General features: G+C 43.0%; 1 protein-coding gene across 5 annotated transcripts in view; it reads right to left on the bottom strand.

The window, feature by feature from the left end:
- Positions 1-19648, bottom strand: part of NFE2L2 (NFE2 like bZIP transcription factor 2) — a 32690-nt gene extending 13042 nt beyond the window's left edge. For 2 of the 5 annotated variants that reach the window (XM_069493423.1, XM_069493492.1), the window contains exon 1: positions 19408-19648. In XM_069493423.1, coding sequence (XP_069349524.1) covers positions 19408-19641 — 234 coding nt within the window. In that variant the 5' untranslated portion in view covers positions 19642-19648. Of the gene's footprint in view, positions 1-6447; positions 7169-18285; positions 19247-19407 lie in introns of those variants that run through there. The other 3 variants (XM_069493366.1, XM_069493660.1, XM_069493574.1) reach the window with 3 other exon arrangements.
- Between the last annotated feature and the right edge of the window lie 1352 nt (positions 19649-21000).

Below are 21000 nucleotides of genomic sequence, written 5' to 3'. Positions count from 1 at the left end.
GTGAACTAACCAGGTGGCTCAGATATCCACCTTGAGGTTAAACAGCTTTGCTGCCCATCCTGGTGCACCCTCTTCCGACAGGGGAGTCCCCTGTGAGGGTGGGCGCACATGCTCCAGCACGGCACACCGCAAGGGCTCTCTACAGACACTTCTGCCGCTTCTAAACTGCCCAAGATACCCTTTATCCTCTCTCTGGTCTGGCACTTATAAAAAGAAATCAGTTCAATCTTTGGAGTCCTTTTCAGATTTAACTACCTACAATTAGCTAAAAATAAGAATCAGGACAGTTAGTCACCTGGGTTTGGGGGCTGAGAACTAAATGCTGTTTTTTGCTACCAGCCGGAGACCTTGTGTGCCCGTGGTGGTGGGTATGAATTTTAGATACTTATATTTATACAATGTATCATATTATATAAAGACTATGAAACACTTAGCTTTTTTTTTTAAACAACAGAACTTATTAAAACAGACCAAGGGATCTGTTTTTATAGTGTGGACTTTCTTGAGTATGAAATATTTCTTGATATAGTAAGTTACTAATGGCTAAAATGTCATTCTACCAGAAGGATGGTAGTTATAAAGGTGGTGGTCAAGACCAACAAGATTAGTATACATACTACCCTAAATGGATCATTAATCCATATACCGATCTAATACTTATATGTGAGACCACCTCTCAGGTGCCAGGAACTGTGCTAGGTGCCAGGGAAACAGAGATGAGTAAGAGACAGTCTCTGATCTTAGTTGTAAGACAGTGTGATGAGAAGCCTGTAGAAACCCAGGCGACATGGAGGAGGTACCACTAAATATGCACAGAAAGACCTCACAGAGGAGGTGACAACTGCCATAAAGCATACTAGGCATGACTATATGAACATCCTACCCATACGCAAGTGTTAAACCTGCTTTCCAAAAGCCTTGCCCAAGTGAGCACTTCAAAGTGAAGGAGGCCATGGAGGTGGTGAGAACACAACAAATAAACACATCTTCACTCTTCTTTATGCATTCTTGGTCTCCCTTCCTGGTGGTGACAATGATTTTCCTCAAGCCCCCACCCCATCCCCCAGGCTCAGATTCTCCAGCTCAAGAGACTCCTCTCACGCAAATAAACTTCCTAGAGGTTTCCACCTCGTATTTCAACTTTTTCGGTCAATATGAGTCATCTGTCTCAGCCAAGATGGGAATTACTGTTAATGCCACGTTGTTACGGCATGCTACAACTGCAAGGGACCACAGGAATCACCCAGACGGCCCCTTTCATTTTGCAAATAGGGAAACAGGTCTAGAGGGTGAAATAATTTGTGAGAGGTCAGAGGTCAAAGGATTCTAAAACTACCTATGATCTACTTTTCTACTTTTACAACTCTTGCCAAGTTATTTAGTAAAGGGGAAAAGATATATCCTTGCTTCCCTTTAATTTTTTTAATTTATATATATATTTTTTAACCAGGCGGGGAGTGTGGCTGAACTGTTACCGCCCACCTGCCTAATATTTTTAAATTAGCACCTCTTGCTCTAGCCTGCTGGCCTCACAGGTACCTAACAGCTTCTATTACAACTAGTGTTTGAACACTTCATGGTTTAAGCAATGTTCATGGGCAGTCGTTCATTTGAGCTTCACAACAGCAGCATGAGGGAGGTGAGCGAGGTATTGTGATCTTCATTTCTAGATGAGCGCATTGAGGCTTTGGGGATCAAGCAACCTGCCCCAAATCACACATTCAGCAAGTAGTAGAGCCAGGACTTCCAAGTCTGCCCTCTGGACACTCAGGCCTGCCCGACCCAGATGACTCACAGGCAAATCAGGCCAACTTACTTGCATAGGAGACTTTAGCATTGAAATCCATCTTCCCATAAAGCCAATATTTACCCCCTAACTTTATGTGTCTTATGGGGTTTTCTTACAATGGTCTAACTAGATTGTAAACTCCTTTAGGGCATGAGAATGGCTTTTAAAAAATATTAATAGATAACACATGATTATGGTATAAAATTTAAAAGTTGCCAAAGTAACCTCCCAGTTACCCTCCTCCAAGGCAACCATTGGTATCAGGGTTTTTTTTTTGCATTTTCTTATGAACATAAGTCAAGACACACATATAGACACACAAAATAGCACATAATCATAGTGTTCCACAATCATTTACCTCCATTTAATACATTTTGGAGATGGTTCTGCATCAGGGCATGGAGATGTCTCATTATTTTTAATGACTGCACAGTATTTCATTATATAGATATCCCTTAATATATATTATTTGATAATATAATTATTTAATCAGTCCCCCATTTGACTTTTAAGTTGTTTCTAATCTTTTTGCTATTACAAATAATACTATGATGAATATCCTTGGACAGAAATCATTTCATAAACGTGAGGATATCTGTGGGATAAATATTTAGAAGTGGAGTTGCTTGGTCAAAGAGTATGTGTATTTTTAATTACGATAGATACTGCCAAACAGCCCTAACAGAGGTTGTGCCTTTTACACTCCCACCAGCAATGCATGAGGAGTGCCCCACACCGATGTCCTTCACATCTCGCATCATATTGCCATAGGGGACCCACTCAATAAATACACATTAACCATTTGTACAAGGTCTCCTATATTAATTCCAGAATCATTTCAAAATTTAGGCCCGTCCCACTATCTTTTAACAATAAAACTGGGGCTAAAGAAAGGAATAACTTCAGCCTCCCAGAAGTGTTGGCCAGCAAACAGCATTTCTTTAAAAAGACCACCAGTGTAAGCCCAGCCAGGCTCCAGCAAAGCCAACCCAGGTTTGTGCCTTGGAAGCTGGCAGCACATTTTACAGAGGCAAGAAATGTGGAGGCTGGGGTACCCACAGTTAAGACAGAGATTGGGCAAAGTCTCAATATGGGAACTCAAGCGTGACAGGCAAAATCAGCAACCTCAGCTTTTCTTATTGATAAGGTAGACTTTCAAAAGAAAAAGCAAATCGAGCCAGGCCGACCCATCTATAGCTCCTTAAAGATCAGGAAAAAGCAATCTTTCTAAACATGTGTCATTCAGGAACAGGTGTTTCTTGGCCATTAAAGTATTTAATACATTTAGAACACTCAGCTAAGGAGGGCTGATGGTGATCTTAAAGGCCACAATCCAATCCCCAGATTTGTAAATGAGGACCCTCAGGCCCAAGATGCTAAATGGGCAACTGGCCCTAGGTCTCATGTAACTGGGTAGAATCCAGAAGCAGTCATCTGGTCAACCTAACACAACTTAGATTTCAAGCTAGACTTTCCTATTATAATGTCTATTACTTAAAAACTCATCATATATTAGGAATTACTTGGAAAACAGATCCTTACAAAACTGTTGTGTGTTATTCAACCCTGTTACCAAATTAAGGGCCCATGAAACTCTGTTATTAGAAAACCACCCAATGTCTGACCTGTACTCTTCTTTAGAGGACTTTCCTTCCCCTGCCAGCAAGCTCTGAATACTGTGTGGTTTTCTAAGACTGCTCCCCTGCTGAACACATAGGAATAAGAGCCTCCCAGTTCATCTTCAGGCAGATCATCTCCGCTGCCTAGCCCCCAGTGTTACACCTTCTAGAGCAAAAGTGGCTCAAAATTAGTGTGGATGCCTGAGTACCCCCAAATCATGGAGCAAATGTCATGTACCCACTAAATGCACATTTCTGGCTGACTCATCCAAGGGCTCACCAAGACCTAAGTAGGACCCAAGAAATAAGTTCTCTACTCTTTGGAAAGAGAAAGCCCTTGAAGATGCCAGTCCTTATAGCTATCATGTTTTACGGGCACAAAACACTTTCACTTCCATCATTACGTCATTTAATTCTCACACTACTCTGTGTGAAGATCAGTGAGATGAAGAAATCAAGATGAAGGTTAAGTATCAAAGGTCACACAGCTTATCAGCTGCATTAGTGGCAGACGCAGCACTCCTCCAAATCTGATGAACATACCCATAAATCAAATTGCCGTTTAATAAATCATAATGCCTCCCTTTCCGGCCTCACACTCCTCAAAAAACAAATTAAAATTCTGGTTTGCTCTAAGAGTGTTCATTGTAGTTGTTGGTGGGGTCTTCCTTTAAATCGGTTTCTCGCTACACTAGTAAGAAAACAAGGCCGGGCGCGGTGGCTCACGCCTGTAATCCTAGCACTCTGGGAGGCCGAGGCGGGTGGATCGTTTGAGCTCAGGAGTTCAAGACCAGCCTGAGCAAGAGCGAGACCCCGTCTCTACTAAAAATAGAAAGAAATTATATGGACAACTAAAAATATATACAGAAAAAATTAGCCGGGCATGGTGGCGCATGCCTGTAGTCCCAGCTACTCGGGAGGCTGAGGCAGGAGGATCACTTGAGCCCAGGAGTTTGAGGTTGCTGTGAGCGAGGCTGATGCCACGGCACTCTAGCCTGGGCAACAGAGTGAGACGCTGTCTCAAAAAAAAAAAAAAAAAAAAAAAGAAAACAATACCATAAAACAGGCCTAAACTTTTAAATGATCTCAGACAACCTCAACTAAATAATAAACACATGAAGTCAAGCTCTGAGCCTTTTCTTCAAAGACCAAAGCTGTGGGTCTGGTTTAAAATCTCTGGCTTTGGGGAAAACACTTCTTAAAATATGAAAACCAGCTGTATGGAATTTTCCAAGGAAATGCTCATACAAAGCGTGGGAATTATTTTTACCTATTACTATTCCCCATGAACACATTGTTTATACTGCCCAACAAAAATACATGTCAAACACCTAAATAAGCACACGTCCACTGGTAGGCATAACACAAAAATTCTTTTTCATTACCACCTAAAATAATTTTTTTTTTTTTTTTTTTTTTTAGAGACAGGGTCTCGTTCTGTTGCAGGGGCTAGAATGCAGTGAGTGGTTTCATCATAGCTTACTGCAACCTCAAAGTCCTGAGCTAAAGTGATCCTCCTGCCTCAGCCTCCTGAGTAGCTGGGACTACAGGTACATGCTACCATGACCAGCTAAGTTGGTTTTTTTTTTTTCTGTAGAGACAGGATATTGCTATTGCTCAGGCTTGTCTCCTGGGCTCAAGGGATCCTCCTGCCTTGGCCTCCTAAAGTGCTAGGATTACAGGCATGAGCCACTGCACCCAGCCCAATAATTGCTTTTTAAAGACATTTTCTTCAGTCTGGATCTGGTAGAAGTTTAAGTTCTTTGCAGTTCTGATGTCTACTATGTTTCCAATTCCAAGTAAACCCAGGATTTAAAGCAAAGACTATAAAGAACACTCGGTCCAGTCACCATCTGGAAATAGGTCACATCATTTTATAGCAACCTTTGGCCTCAGTTTCATCTGCAAAAGGACGGGACTGAGTTAGGTGACCCCCAAGATCCTTTGCTCTAAATGCCTCTGATTCTATGAAGCCCAAAATATTAATGTAAGTCTGAAAACTAATTTTGTATTTCAAAAAATGGGCTAATTTTAGCTACTCGTAAGATGCTCTAAAGCTGCAGTCCCCAACCCCTGGGCCCTGGACTGGTATCCATCCATGGCCTGTAAGGAACGCAGCGCACAGTAGGTGAGCTAGCAAAGTTTCATCCATATTTACAGCTGCTCCACATCACTCATATCACTGCCTGAGCTCCGCCTCCTGTCAGATCAGCGGGCATTAGATTCTCATAGGAGCACAAACCCTACCATAAACTGTGCGTGCGAGGGATCTAGGTTGTGTACTCCTTATGGGAATCTACTGCCTGATGATCTGAGGTGGTGATGCTGGTGCTTCGGAGCGGCTGCAAATATAGATTATTATTAGCAGAGAGCTTCAACTACACAATAAATGTAATGCGCTTAAATCATCTGTAAACCACCTCCCCCAACCAATCCGGTAAAAAAATTGTCTTCCATGAAACTGGTCCCTGATGCCAAAAAGGTTTACCTCTGCTGTAAAGCATCCTTGCCTAATAGAAATACAACACTAGTGCCAGGCGCGGTGGCTCACGCCTGTAATCCTAGCACTCTGGGAGGCCGAGGTGGGCGGATCGCTCGAGGTCAGGAGTTCGAGATCAGCCTGAGCAAGAGCGAGACCCCATCTCTACTGAAAATAGGAAGAAATTAGCTGAACAACTAAAAATATATATAGAAAAAAATTAGCCGGGCATGGTGGCGCATGCCTGTAGTCCCAGCTACTCGGGAGGCTGAGGCAAGAGGATCCTTTGAGCTCAGGAGTTTGAGGTTGCTGTGAGCTGGGCTGACGCCACAACACTCACTCTAGCCCGGGCAACAGAGCGAGACTCTGTCTCAAAAAAAAAAAAAAAGAAATGTAACAATAGGCCAGGCGCGGTGGGTCAGGTCTGTAAATCCCAACACTTTGGGAGGCTGAGGTGGAAGGATCTTTTGAGACCAGAAGTTCGAGACCAGCCTGGGCAATGTAGAAAGGCCCTGTCTCTACAAAAAATTAAAAAATTAGCTGGGCGTGGTGGTACGCACCTGTGAGGCTAAGGCAGGAAGATCACTTGAGCCCAAGAGTTCAAGGCTGCAGTGAGCTATGATCACACCACTGCATTCCAGCCTGGGCAACAGAGCACGACCCTGTATCTAAAAAAAAAAAAGAAAGAAAGAAAGAAAACGAAAAAGAGGAACATGCGAGCCACACAGGTAATTTTAAATTTTTAGTAGCCTAGTCTCCCTAAAAAAAAGAAACAGGGGAGTTTAATTTTAACAATGTATTTATTTAACCCAATATATCCAAATACATTTTAATCTGTAACCAAAATTTTAAAAATTAATTAGATATTAGAAGTGACACTCTCAACACACACTACAATCTTTCTCAACATGATGACATCAAATATAATCCTACCAAAACAATAAAGGTATATTTAACAGAAAACTATTTTATAATACTTCTATTTTTAAATTTAAACCAAAATTCAACAAAAATTAAAAATTCAATTCCTCAGTTGCACTAACCACACCTCAAACACTCAAAAGTCAAGAGCTCCAATGTGACCATATTATTGGACAGTGCAGCTTTACAAGAGCCTGCATGAGTCCTCCATACTCCTGAGGGATGAATTCTACTGAACCAAACTCTTCTGTTTTGCAAATTACTTCCTGAGGACACACTGAATATACTGTGAACATTAACTCTTTCAAACTACACTAGGTAGTGTTTATATTATTAGCAAGTATTTGTAAAAAGCTACCTGAAAGAACTGAAAGAGCTGATGTGAGTCTGAATTACTAAGAGGGTTCATGATGACTAAATGGGTCATTTTGATTTTATTCAGCAATGTTATGGTCCAGCCCCCAAACAATTACCATGTTTATTGCAAAGGTTATCTGAAGAATGGATAAAAACAAGGGGCCTTAGGAGATGGCACAATCTGTTTCAACTAAAACTATAAATTAACCTGGAGTTCAGAAATTATATTTCAACTGCTTCCAGGTGCATAACCTTGAAAATGCACAGTACCCACTCTTTTTGCCAATTGTCAGACAGCAATCTGGACTTCTTAAAAAAGAAATTATTATTAGTGTATAGATCATACTTCATTCTCTTAAAATCAATACAGGAATCTTTTCCTTAATGTAAATCTTTTCAACAATCCCACTAAATAATTGTATAGGGACAGTGGTTACCTGGTAAGCCTTCACATTAAGATTTGAGAATGAAAGATCACAGTGTCAAGATTCTGAGTCCAGATAAAGCTAGGTATGCCTGCCGCCGTCTAAGTAATAACAATCATGGCCACCATCTATCATGCACTTTCTATGTACTCAACACTATTAGCTTTTGTATCCATTATCTTATTCAAACCTCAGTCCCCTGCGTGCGTGCGTAGTAGTGTTATCACTGCCATTTTGCAGTAAGGAAACAGAAGCAGAGAGGTGAAGTACTTTTGCCTGAACACCTCCATCTGATAAGTGGTGATAGGGAGAGCCAACTCAGGTTATCTTACAGAAGCAGAACTCTTACCACTCAAATGACACAGTCTCTCACTTCAGAATAACCTAAGCCTCCTCAAGGAGGCTGCACGGTGCAACGGAAAGCACGCTGGCTGGGGAAGGCTCGTGGTGCCAACGGGGCCTCCGCTGTGCACTAGTTGTGCAGGGTAGCCGAGGCCTTGCCCCCTAACCTCATGGTGCTGCTCCTGTAATGGGAAGCCAAGACAATACCTGCCCTTGAAGAAGTGTTTTTCATATGAAAAAAAAAGCACATGAATGCTCCTTAAAAATATAAAGGACAACCCAACGATGAATATTATTAACATATTCAACTCCTGTTGTAGAGGTCAAATGACCATGAGAAGCATTTACTTGTTAGGCTTCTAGGTCTATATAAAAAAATAGAAGGTGAGGTCATAACTTGTTTATGTATCAGACATTTGTGTGGCAACAACAAAGGCTAGTAAATGTAAAAAATGTTCAGCATTGTCATATCCCTCAAGAGTGTTAAAGGTTTTCTTTCCCTCCACCACTCTTTTTTTTTTTTTTTTCAGCCAAAGTTAGTCAGGGGTAGTTTACAAAAGAAATATTTTAAAACCATTAAAGAAGGGGTGGGGGGGATAGGAAGAGGCCAAGGCCACACAGGCTGGCTCAGTTCATGTTTGGATTTAGTCTTCTTCCACTAATGCACTTCTACACCCCAAACTCCTGTCTACATAACCTGCCTGTGGACACGGGGTTTCTAGGCCCAGAACCCCAGAGTAAGAACTTCCGCTGCAGGTGAGGGAGTGGGTCTGGAAGGGAGTTCTATGAGATGGTTTAACCATCCTCATAAGCACAAGGAACCCAGTGGACAGGCTGCTGGGTTCCCCAGAAGAGCCTGAGTAGTGTGTGGGGCCTCTGCCGGTACAGGGTGCACGTAAGGCCCCTGTGCCATCCTGAGGAAGAAAAGAATCCATTTTTAAAGCCAAACAGCAATTTCTGGCTGGTTTTTCCTCTCCTTTCACCAATGGAATGAACACAATGGTGGATGAGTTTCTGTCAAAACACAGAATAGCAGAGTGTGCAAGCTTGAGGCACAAGCGGTTTCATGGTGGGGCCAACAGAAGAGGAAAATCTACCTCTCTCCCTTAAAAGGAAGGCTTTAAAAATTCTTTTTAAATGTTTATAGCAAAGGAAGAATTTAGAGTGACAATGACAGATCTTCAATATGTATGCTGATGTCAAACCGACAATGCTTACACCCACACCTCGGCAGGAGCCCCGCCACCTCTCCCTGCCTCTGACCTGCCCATCTTCCAATTCACCTGCCAGATAACTTCCTATCCACTCCCAGATTATGTGCCTTGCCCTTTCCAAAACTTTCCATGGTTTCCAGATGCCCTGTATAAATTTTAGATACCACATATGAGCACCAAAGGCCTTCTTCAGCCACACCCAGGTTAACCTTTTCAGCCCTGTCAACCCAATACTCTGCCATAGTCCAGCTCATGTCTGCACCGTTCCTTGGGCTTCCAGCTGGAGCCTGAACCCAGTGAAATCTATTGACTTAAAAAAAAAAAGTCTAGGCCGGGCGCGGTGGCTCATGCCTGTAATCCTAGCACTCTGGGAGGCCAAGGCGGGCGGATCGCTCGAGGTCAGGAGTTCCAGACCAGCCTGAGCAAGAGCGAGACCCCGTCTCTACTAAAAATAGAAAGAAATGATCTGGCCAACTAAAATATATATATATAGAAAAAATTAGCCGGGCATGGTGGCGCATGCCTGTAGTCCCGGCTACCCGGGAGGCTGAGGCAGGAGGATCGCTTGAGCCCAGGAGTTTGAGGTTGCTGTGAGCTAGGCTGACACCACAGCACTCTAGCCTAGGCAACAGAGTGAGACTCTGTCTCAAAAAAAAAAAAAAAAAAAAAAAGTCTAGTTATTAATAAAATGCCAGCTCCTCCAGGATGTCCCCTCTGAGCACTCCTGCTGGAAGTCACATTTTCTCATCTGCACTGCCATGGCCCTGTCTATGTCACAGACTAGCTTGCATTAAATACCACACTCCTAGAGGGCAGTTGATGGACTCACTCGCACATTTACCGAGCAGCTATTAAGTAAGCACCAAGTATGGTGCTAGACATCAGAGCTACCAAAAAAGACTAAAATACAGTACTTACCCTACTGGAATTCATACACTAAGCAGAGGAGACAGAGACACTAACGAATTTACACTAATTATGGTATGAAACACACCCTCCAATTCAGGTGTACAAAGAGCAAAAGGAATCAACTAGGAGGGGCAATTGGAAAAGCAAATGTCCTCACTGGAGGACGTTTGCTGCATTATCTTGGAAGATTAAAACAGCTTTATGCCCTGAAAGCTCTCGCTTTTATTATCTACCCCAGGGTGTGTAGATACCTAATAAATATTTGTGGAATGAATAAGTGTACATTATTTAGGCCAGAATTCAATATTTTCATTGTATATGTAAGGTATCTGGGATTAAAGAGTTCAAATTACATATGTACCAAAGGTATCATGTTTTATATCATTTATGACCCAACTACTAGTCACAGAAAAATTATTTAACTTCATTCCCAGTAACAACATTTAAAAATTATTCTTTGGGTATTCTACTAAAAGTAAAGTATTATATCTTACGAACTATTATTAACACACGCCCCTTCAAGTTAATGATAAAACTGATTTTTTTAAGAGAACAAACATGAAATACCCATTAAAGAATTTTGCAATCTGGATAATATAATCAATATAGTAAGTGCTGATTAAGTGTATTTTCTTAGAGGATACTAGTTATTTCCCTCAGGCTGATGGTTAGAAAAAGGACAAGTGGGCAAACTCACCTTGCCCCATATTCTAGACTTTTTTTTTTTAAGGCATTAAGCTATTACCATATGATCTCAACCTATTCAGCTATTCTACAGCTTCTTTTACTCTTACCCCAGTACGCGACTTCTTCAAAAAGGACCCAGTAGAAAAGCTAGTAAAGACCCAGAGAAATATGGCATGTGATTTAGTTTATCTTTTTAGGACCAATTCCTTGCAGCTGTGGGCCTTAGAATTGGCAAATACCAGGGGTAACATTACCGTATCAAATAATGCTGCTGAGTTAAGGGATCTGGACATGTTACTCTACCTGAGTAAATAAAAGGTACCTAGACCCTGCCCTTTCTAAAGCTTTCATTACTTTCTATGACCTTTCTCCCATTACCCTTTTGTTGAGAATAAAAGCTCTCAACAGGCTGCCATCTGGAGAGATGGTGGGCTTCCCTATAAAGACCAAAGAAGTAATATTCTGAGATTTCCTGAGAACGAACAGTAATAACTAAATCAATCCTGACTTCATGTTATCTCTGGAAGTCAGTGTACCACAGCTTTCCACTGGGGCTGGCACCCCCCGCTCGGAGCAGTTGGAATTGTATGAAGGAGGGGTGGGGGGCTTTCTGGCAGGCACAACTACGCCAAATATCCTGTAATGTGGAACAGTCCTCCATTCCGAAAAGCAGTCCATCCCGTGTGCCGACAGCACCCCCTCTGGTAATCGCTGGATGAGCTCCTTGAGTAGAGACACCGTTTTATTACTCTTTGTAAAAGAGTCCTTCATTCTTTGGCAGCTAACAAAATGCCCGTAGTCATTAGACAAGGAAAAAAGAAAGAAGGGAGGGAAGGAGAAAAACAGGCAAGGGAAAGTACAGATGATGGACATTCAAAATTTCTGTTCTGCCACCTGCGAGTGGTGCAGCCCTGGCCAAATGACTTAACCTCTTTGAATAGGTTTCCTCAGCCATAAATGGAGAGAATATTCCCATCTCCATAGATTTGTTGTCAAGATCAAGTAAGAGGGCTGGTATACTACTAGCTGGTTTTCAGTGAATGTTAATTTCTTTTCCCTTTTCTTCTCCATGAAATTGTGAGTTTTGTCTGTATTCAGATGTCGAGTTACACCAAAGGCTGGTTCTCTTTACAACATAGGAAGTGACTTGGTAACATGAACTGAAATGAAAGACTAATTGTTTCCTCAGTCTCCCTTATTATCTTCGCCAGCACACAATCACTGGAGCTTTACAGCACAGTTGTACTGTTATCAGGTGCACTTTGGAAACCTGCAGCACAGGCCGAGTGGCCTATCCCTGGAGCCCCAGACTTCCGAGAGGACATTACTGGAGCTGGTCCTTGCAAGCTCTGCCTGGCAACCCTGAGCGAGAAGGCCATTATGAGCACGGAAGTGTGCACTCTCCTCTGGGCCTGCTCCCACCCTGTCTGCAAGGTGGGTACAAAGGGCAGGGGCCAAGCCAGCTTTAGAAGGCCCCACACCTCACCGTCAAATCTCTCAAGTGCGACAGCAGTGCCGCAGCATGTATACACACAGAACATGCCAATGGTTTCCAAATATGTAAACCAGAAAGCCATTCAGGTAAGCATAGTAGCCACTGTGGTCAGGATATAAACTTGGACTTTTATCAGGCAGATACAGAGAACCAAAAAATGAAGTTGCTAAAAGTTGCCTTGAGATTTAAAACTTTTGTTTTTAATGGAGGAAGCCAAGGCCCAGGGATGCAGAGCTCAGAGCTTCCTTAGACAGAAAGGCAGTTTCTGTCCTGGCCTCCAGGCTCTCTCACACCCATCTGGAGCTCTGAGCGTTCTATCCTCACTGCCTTTTCTATATGCTATTCCCAAATAATCTAGATTGCAGGTTATCATGGCCCACATTCCTAAAAAAACATGGAACAATTCTACTCACCCACTTGGGGAAAGCCCTTTGATAACAAAGTTATCATGCAAATCTTCCCAAAGGATTCAAAAAGATCAAGTTATATTTACTGAAATTCAAACATTCACCAGGCATCTTGAAACACAGTTCCCAGATCTCAGTGTTAATCATAAGGCTGTGAAGGGCAGTGATCAAACATAGAAACATTTCCGTTCATGTTTTAAATAAGATGTCCTAACCAGATTTTCTAAATCACTATATAGATATCAATGGGTACCAAGCACTGAGGTAGGCCCCCTAGGGCACTGGCTCTCAAACCTGACTGCACATCAGTCTCTTCAGACACTTTAAAATACAGTGATGCTTGGGCCCCGTCCCCAGAGAGTTTGACTTCATGAGGGATGCAGCCTGGACATCCGCATTTTAAATGCTGATTGTGAGTCTAATATACAACAAAGTTTGAAAACCACTGCTGTAGGAAACAAAAAGAAATAGAAAAAGTAGGAACGACTCAAATGTTCATCAACTGATGAGTAGACAAATGTGGTATATCCACGCAACGGAATTGTATCCAGCCATAAAAAAGAATGAAGTACCCATACGTGTTATAACATGGTTGAACCTCAAAAACATGCTAAGTGAAAGAAGCCAGTCACAAAAGGACATACAGTGTGTAATTCCATTTATATGAAATGTCCAGAATAGGCAAATCCATAGATACAGAAAATAACTGAGTGGTTACCAAGGGCTAAGGGAGCTGGGGGGAATTGACTACTAATGAGTATGGGGTTTCTTTTGGGGGTGATGAAAACTGATTATAGTGATGGCTGCATAACTCTATGAACACACTTAACCACTGAATTGGTTTAACTGGGTGAATTGAATTTCACTTAAAAATATACATATATCTGTAAATTGAATGCCCAGCTCCTAAGGAGCTTACAATTTAGCTGTAGAGACAAAAACATAGATATACACAGGTAAGACAAGGATCAAAAAAGATTTTAAAAGGCCATTAAAAAGAATTGCCTAAGTCATACAGAAAATAAAACTTATAAACTCAGAAGAAGGCATCAAAGCCAAAGTGATCAATATTTTTCTTTTCTTACCCCATCATTTTTCTTTTCTGATCTGAAAAAGCAATAGAGTTTGGATCTTGTCAGTGAGCTTCATACTATAGGCCCCAAAGTCTCAATTCCAAGCTTAGGAAAAAGGAATGGCTATGTAGTATTGCTAAAGAATTTTTTAAAAATTCTTCAGAATACAGGCTGGTGATGAATTGTAATAACTCTCAAGAGTCATTTATCAACAGAGTCTTTGAAAAATCACTTGGTTCTTTAAATCCTACTTATCTCCTGGATTTGTCTTAAAGGTAACCACAGTTTGGGCCAAATAAACTTACATGCTCTCATACATGAAAAGACTTTCAAATATAAGGATTTGTAACACAAAGGTATTATAGTACATATGCTGTAAAAAAACAATTGATTCAAAGTGCTTGCCATCCTCAAAGTTCTTAAAATACTTAACAATAATAGTTAAAAGGTGTTTATTGTGGTAGGGGGCTGACACATAGAAAACATAAACTTTAAACAGGGCAAAATTTTGTTTAAGAGTCTTGTTTTAGGCCGGGCGCGGTGGCTCACGCCTGTAATCCTAGCACTCTGGGAGGCCGAAGTGGGCGGATCCTTTGAGCTCAGGAGTTTGAGACCAGCCTGAGCGAGAGCAAGATCCCGTCTCTACTAAAAAAAACAGAAAGAAATTATCTGGACAACTAAAAATATATAGAAAAAATTAGCCGGGCATGGTTGCACATGCCTGTAGTCCCAGCTACTCAGGAGGCTGAGGCAGGAGGATTGCTTGAGCCCAGGAGTTTGAGGTTGCTGTGAGCTAGGCTGATGTCATGGCACTCTAGCCCAGGCAACACAGTGAGACTCTGTTTCAAAAAAAAAAAAAAAAAAAAAAAAAAGAGTCTTGTTTTGGTTTCTGGAAGAGGGGTTAGTGTAAGAATGTTAAGTTTGGGAATGTAAATATTACACATGTGAACGTATTTTTGCTTTCATTTACAAAAAACACACCATTATCAATTGATGAAGACTTGGCCTGTACCTTAGCCCTGTTAATAAATGTTTGTTGGCCTTATTTAAAAATGCATGTGGTTCCAGAATCAAGGACCAAAGGGGGAGGGGAGAAATAAAAATAATAAAAAGCAGGTGGCAGTGAAATTTCAGTAACTCCTAGAAATCAAAACTCCTAGATTATCAAAATATAAACTCTAGTCTCCATTTATAGTAAACATTTTTATAGTCATAGATGAAAACAAGCAAGTTAAATGTTACATCTAGTAAACCTGTCCTTCCCTACTCTAGTGTGCAACAAATTTCAGTCAACTTTCAGAAGTGGCTGCCCCAGGCATTTAAAAACCCTGGGATTTACCCAGACCAACTTTTAGGCAAATCATCTGCAGTGTGAACTAAAATAAAATCTTAAGGCTCACCCCCAACTGGCTGACTGAATGGACCCCCTTGTGGCCAAAGGAATATCCTAAAACTAAATTGCCTGCCAGGAGGGAGGTCAGACATGCCTCAACATGCCCTCCTCCCTTCTTGGGGACATCCTTTGTAACCCATTAACAGGCCTAAGGGTATGCAAGACAAACCTGCAGGTCCTCAATTTACACAACAAGTATGTATCTGGTGGCAACAAAGCTTCCTGTCTTTAGCCAATTACAAGTCAAAGAATCTTTAAATCCACCTATAACCTGTAAGCCCCCACCCCCTTTGAGATGGCCCACCTTTTCGGGCCAAACCAATGTATGGCTCCCACAGATTGATTTATGAGTTTACCTGTAAACCCTGTCTCCCTGAAATGTATAAAACCAAACTGTAACCCGGCCACAGCAAGTCCACTTGCTCAAGGCTTCTTGGGAGTGGCTCTGGGTCATGATCCTCAAATTTGGCTCGGAATAAATCTCTTCAAAATTATTTTACAGAGTTTGGCTTTTTTCCCTTTAACAACAGGATGCTAAAAGTCCTGCAGTGTACTTAATTCAGACAAATACAACAATAATTCTGAAAACAATGTGTTTAACAATAAGGACTAAGAAATAAAGTATTTAATTTTGAAATGTACTATTCTGAAAACCCCAACTAAGCTTCAACTAGATAGGCAAGCCCTTATGCTTGCTTCAATTCATAAGTGCCAAACCAGGGGATTAGTGTTTAATTTGGGCCAACAGGTTTCTTCTAGCTGTTTTCAACTCAAATTCTCCCCATTCTACCTACTTTCTTTCAACCTGGTTTAACCCTGTCTGCCACACTCTTCACCATATCCTCATTACCAAACTTTTTAATCACTACTTCAAAATATAAAAAGAGCCCATGGAAGAGGAGAATGTACCAACTAACAAGGTAAGCAAAGGCAAAGACTCTATCTAGTAGCTAAGAAATTTAATTAAGAAAAAAGGAAAACAGTCCCTGAAAAATGTGAGGCAGTATCCTGGACACTGCTGAAATCCCTGGAGTTTTAAAAACTATTATTATATTAAGAAACAGTCCTGCCTCTCTAAATTAAACCCACTTAGGCTTCCGTGTCTTCCTTAAAAGGACGATAGGGGGTAATTCCATTGTTAGGTTGTATTTACTCTCCCCATATTTAATAAGGTCCATCTCCCCCCTCACATACAGTTATTATAATAAATATATTGCTAAGTAAAAATGGTGCAGACACCAATCTTTTAAATTCCTGCCTCTTCCTCTCCTAATTTTCCCCAATTCATCCACTTTTAAATAAAAGTCTGAGCTTTTCCTCCTGTTTAAAGTTTAGTCTTGGTCCAGTTTGGAAGTGGTGATTAGGAGCCCCCAGGGGTCAGACTACCTAGGTTTGAATACAACCTCAGCCACTCCACAGTTGGGTCTCCTTAGCAGGACTCTTGGCTTCTTTCTATGCCTCTCTGCTAACCTGGAAAAGGGAGATGATAGCATTTCCTGTGACGTTACTATGAACTAATGCATGTGAAGCAATTATATTACCTGGTACTCAGAGAAGTGCCCAGTAACCTATCTATTATATTATCATCTTAATGCCAAATTCTTCCCACATATTAAGAAGTTAACCCAGGTTCAAGGAAAAATTAAAGAAGAAATATTATTTATGCAAAACCCCTTTTAAATGTCGTCAGTCAGGACAGAGAATATTCCCAGAAAAAAATGTGCTTATAGTCCATAGGGTTCCTTTCCTCATGCAGCTTTAAGTGTAAAAATAAATATTAAGAAAAATGATGTATTTGGCTTTCAACTCTTCCTTATACTCCTAAAGACAGTGTTTTCAAAGCATCATTTATATGCACCCAGGTTAAAAAGATTTCAAAATGGCCCAGGTTATTTTTAATGCAGAAAGACTGATGTGAGTTGTGCATTTATCCTCTTACATGCTGCTTCCACAATCTCTCAAGAGATTTTTTTCACCTATCCAAAAAGTCAAGTTGTTCTTTGCTAACTGTTCATTCAGGAAATGAAGCCTGTCCTATTTTTCTTTGTGTTTAACTTTTAAAAATAATTTGTCTAGTCCAAGATCAACTTTATCCCTCATCTACAAAAATACTTTTATCTCTCCAGGACACACCGGAAAGGAGTAATGGATAGTTCCTTCCATCTAACGGAGATACACACTCTAAGGCTCTCCTACTGGCCTGTTTATCAACACATCCTGTGCACAGATGATGAAAAACTGTATCCTCATACCACTTCACACCTGGAGAGTTTCTTTGACAAAAGGTCAAGAACACTTTTGATTCTGTTCAAATCTTTCTGGACTATAAACAATGATTTAATAGGAATCACAGACATGAAATTTATTCTAAATTTTACTTGTTTTTCTTTCATAGTTTTCAAATATGCAAACTGATGACTGATTAAAAGGTGGAAAAGCTGATACTTTTATCAATTGAAAAAGTCACACATAAAGCTGTATGTTTTACATACTTTTGTATATGGAATGTTATGTTACACAGTAAAGAAAGAAAAATCAAAAAATGATAGAGGGCTCTAGACTACAATTCTTGAAATTAGGAAAACTAAAGTTCATTTGCATCATATATCCTTTGGTCAAACAAGCATTCTTATAGATAACTCCTGAACAGCAGCTAGATCAGAAAGTACAATTTACTTTTCTTCATAGTAGTGGGAACCAGGAGAATACAGTCCCAATCATTAATGGGTAAAGTTCAAGACAAACGACTTTAAACGAAAAAAAGCCACAATTAATACACTGTCAATAACTTAAAGCCGTACACCAGATCTTTGGTAGCCTAAAACTTTAAGCATAAACATACTTACTATCCCTATAAAGTTACACATTTTCTTGAACCAAATGTTCTTATCCTAAAACGCCATTACAAAAAAATTACAAATATATCTATTCCTCTAAACGTTTCTACAAAGCATGAACAGAAACTTGTTTTCACTTTGATAACAACTTACAAGCAAAGTTATCATGAAACCTGTGTCCCACTCTCGGCTCTTGCAAAAGAGGCATGCTAAGAAATTGAGGCAAATTCTCAATACAGAAAAGTTAAGTACCCAAGGGAGAAATAATAGCTGAAAGCAAAAAATTTAGTAACAGACTAAAAGCAATAGAAATTCTAATCTACACTCGCAAGTCTTACCCTTGACAGCACAGAACAGAATATCCTGTCTTACACATTTTGGAAAGGGAACTCTGAAATGCTAAATCCAAAGACAAAGCCGCCCTGGGGAAAATAACAATTGCGCAACAGATCAACAGCTCCAACATGTCCCTTGGCCCCAGCGCGGCGAGGTTTGCACGCTATAAAGCAGGAAAGGGCCCACCGAGGGCCGCCGAGACAGCCAACCGGGCACTGTCGCGGAGGCCGAGGCCACGCACGCGGCGTGCGCCAGCAGGAAACACCCCGCCCGGAACTAGAAGTCCGCTAGCCTCGCCCGCACTTCCCGCCGCGTTGCTAGGGGCCAATCCCCGGTCCCCGAGCCCCAACCTCTTCCCCGGTCCGAGGAAGCGCGCAGGACCCGGGCAGGCCGCCGCACGTCGGGGCATTCGAGGGCGCTGGGCACTTCATGACCTCCTCCCTCCCCCCGGAGACTGGGCTTTCTATAAAACCCATGGCTGCCAAAGAGTGTTCGGAGTGTCTGATGACTTCGCAAAGCAGCACCCATAGACGGCCCCCCACAGCTCACGCCCACGGAGGTCTTGGGGCCGGGGTCGGGTGCAGCGGCAGAGAAGCGGTTGCGGGTCCCAGCCCAGAGGAGACCTCAGCTCCCCCAAGAACGGCCCCGTGACTAGGCACATTTTTGCCAGCTCCGAGGCGGGGGAGCAGCGCGATCCGGGAAGGGCTGGGCCGCGCCGGCTCAGACCGACAGCGTCCGCCCCCTCCTGCCCAGCCGCCTGTGGGGCGGCTCAAACTCCGGGGTTCCCGCCTCCCTGCTCTGGGAGCCGGGGACGCGCCTAAGAGACGTCCCTTCGCCCCACGCGCGCGGGCGAAGTCCCCGAACCCCGACCCAGCCGCCCTCGGCTCGTGGTCGGTCTGACCAACTGGCCATGTCCCCACTCCCTTCGCTGCCCCTTGGGTCCCCGCTGCCCCTCCCCGCCCAACCCTAGCGCAAGCGCAGCGGCTCCAGCGCGCGGCCGCTGCAGTCCTGGCTCCGGCCAGACGGCAGAAGCGGGCTTCGGCTGTCCCTCCCGGGCGGCGGTTCCTTCGCTCCCCTGTCCCCGTCCTGACACCACCGCAGGACCCCGAAGGCCCGGGCAGCACCTGCTGGGACTGCAGTCCCGGCGGCGGCAGCTCCAAGTCCATCATGCTGAGGTGGGGACCGTGTGTTGGACTCCTCGACGGCAGTCCTGCCCTGGCTGCCGAGCCGCGCGGCGCAGACAGGGAGGCACTGGTGGTGGTGGCGGCACCGGCTCCTCCGGGCTCCCCGGCACTCGCTGCTCGGCAACCCAGCCGGAGTCGCCGCCGGGCTCTGGCCTGCTCCGCCTCCCGCCCCATAGGGCGGGGCAAGAGCCTGGGCCTTCCTTCCCCTGCCGGCCTCGCGGGCCGAGCTGCCGAAAATCCCCCACCCCCGCCGCGGCTGACGCAAGAAGCTTGCGGCCTGGGGGCGGGATGGGACAGCTGGCTGGGGTCCCAGCGGGTGGGGTGCCGAGAGGTGGTCCCCTTTAGCTCCCCGGCAAGTAAGGGCAGCGCTCTCGCCCGAGAGATTAAGAGTTACTTGGGAAGGTCGCTCGAGTTCGGGCGCTTTGTAACAGTTTGAACAGTTGGAGCAAACACACCCGGAGACCCGGCAAAGGCGTCGGTATCAGAACTGCGCCTCCCAGGTTTGAAGTTGCAGAACTTTGCTCCGCTTTATCGCACCCGACCGCCCAAGAGTGGCGCCAGCCTGGGGGTGGCGGGAGCTAAAGGTTTGGACCCAGGCCCTGCGCACCGCCAACTGCCCTCTCTCCCTCGGTCCTTTCCGGGGCCGGGGCCAGTGGGCCCTGCCCAGGGGAGATGCGGCCCGCTCTGGGAGCTCGTGCTCGCAGTCTTCCCGAACGCCCTCCACTTACTCCCACGTGCTCGCACTCCCGCTTGGCTCAGATCGCCAAGGGCAAACGGAGAAGTCTGTTAGGGTCCGAGAGTGGTCAGTATTGCCCACCAAGAGCTGAGCGAAAACGGGAACCCCAAGAGCTTTCTCTTCCTTCCGAAGTACACAGACCACGCCACAGGTGGCGTCCTTCAGTGATGTAGTGTGTAATACTACAACATGCTATAATCTTTACAGATTGCCTTTTCACGTACTCAAAATATAGTAAAAAAAAAAAAAAAGTTATAAAATGGTTTGTGTAGTATGAGCTCGTTTTGTAAAAATATGTGACTAGAAAAAAAATTGAATGGTCACTCATTAATAGCTGTACAGTCAAGAATGATTTTTATCTTTGTTACTTTAAGAATGCTTTAAATCTTCAATGAATATGTACTATTTTATATTAAAAACAATTATTTAAAAATTAATCATTGCCCACAGAAAACTTCAAGTATTAATATTTGAAACCAGGAATATTGTGAATTCTTACAAGATTTAAAAGAGGAAAGATAAATGTGTTTTTTTTTTCCTCTCACACATTTACAGTCTAACTCTTTAACAAGACAGGTTTTCATTTTCTAGCTTCTTGGAATTATTCAAAACCAGGTGAAGTATTAATAGATAGTGCCGGCAGTGGTTTGTTTCATTCAAAAACTTCTCACACACACAAAGCCTGACTGTAGCAGAGCAACGCCCAAAAAACTGCAAAGTACTTACTTTCTCTTGGTTGCGTAATTTGACACTCCCAAGATTTAAGTGTAAATTTATATGTTCAAATATTCCTTGAG

Source organism: Eulemur rufifrons, chromosome 1 (genome assembly GCF_041146395.1).
Source record: "Eulemur rufifrons isolate Redbay chromosome 1, OSU_ERuf_1, whole genome shotgun sequence".
Classification (NCBI taxonomy): Eukaryota; Metazoa; Chordata; class Mammalia; order Primates; family Lemuridae; genus Eulemur; species Eulemur rufifrons.
Note: the sequence above shows the minus strand (reverse complement) of the source record. Positions and strands in the feature narration are given on the sequence as shown.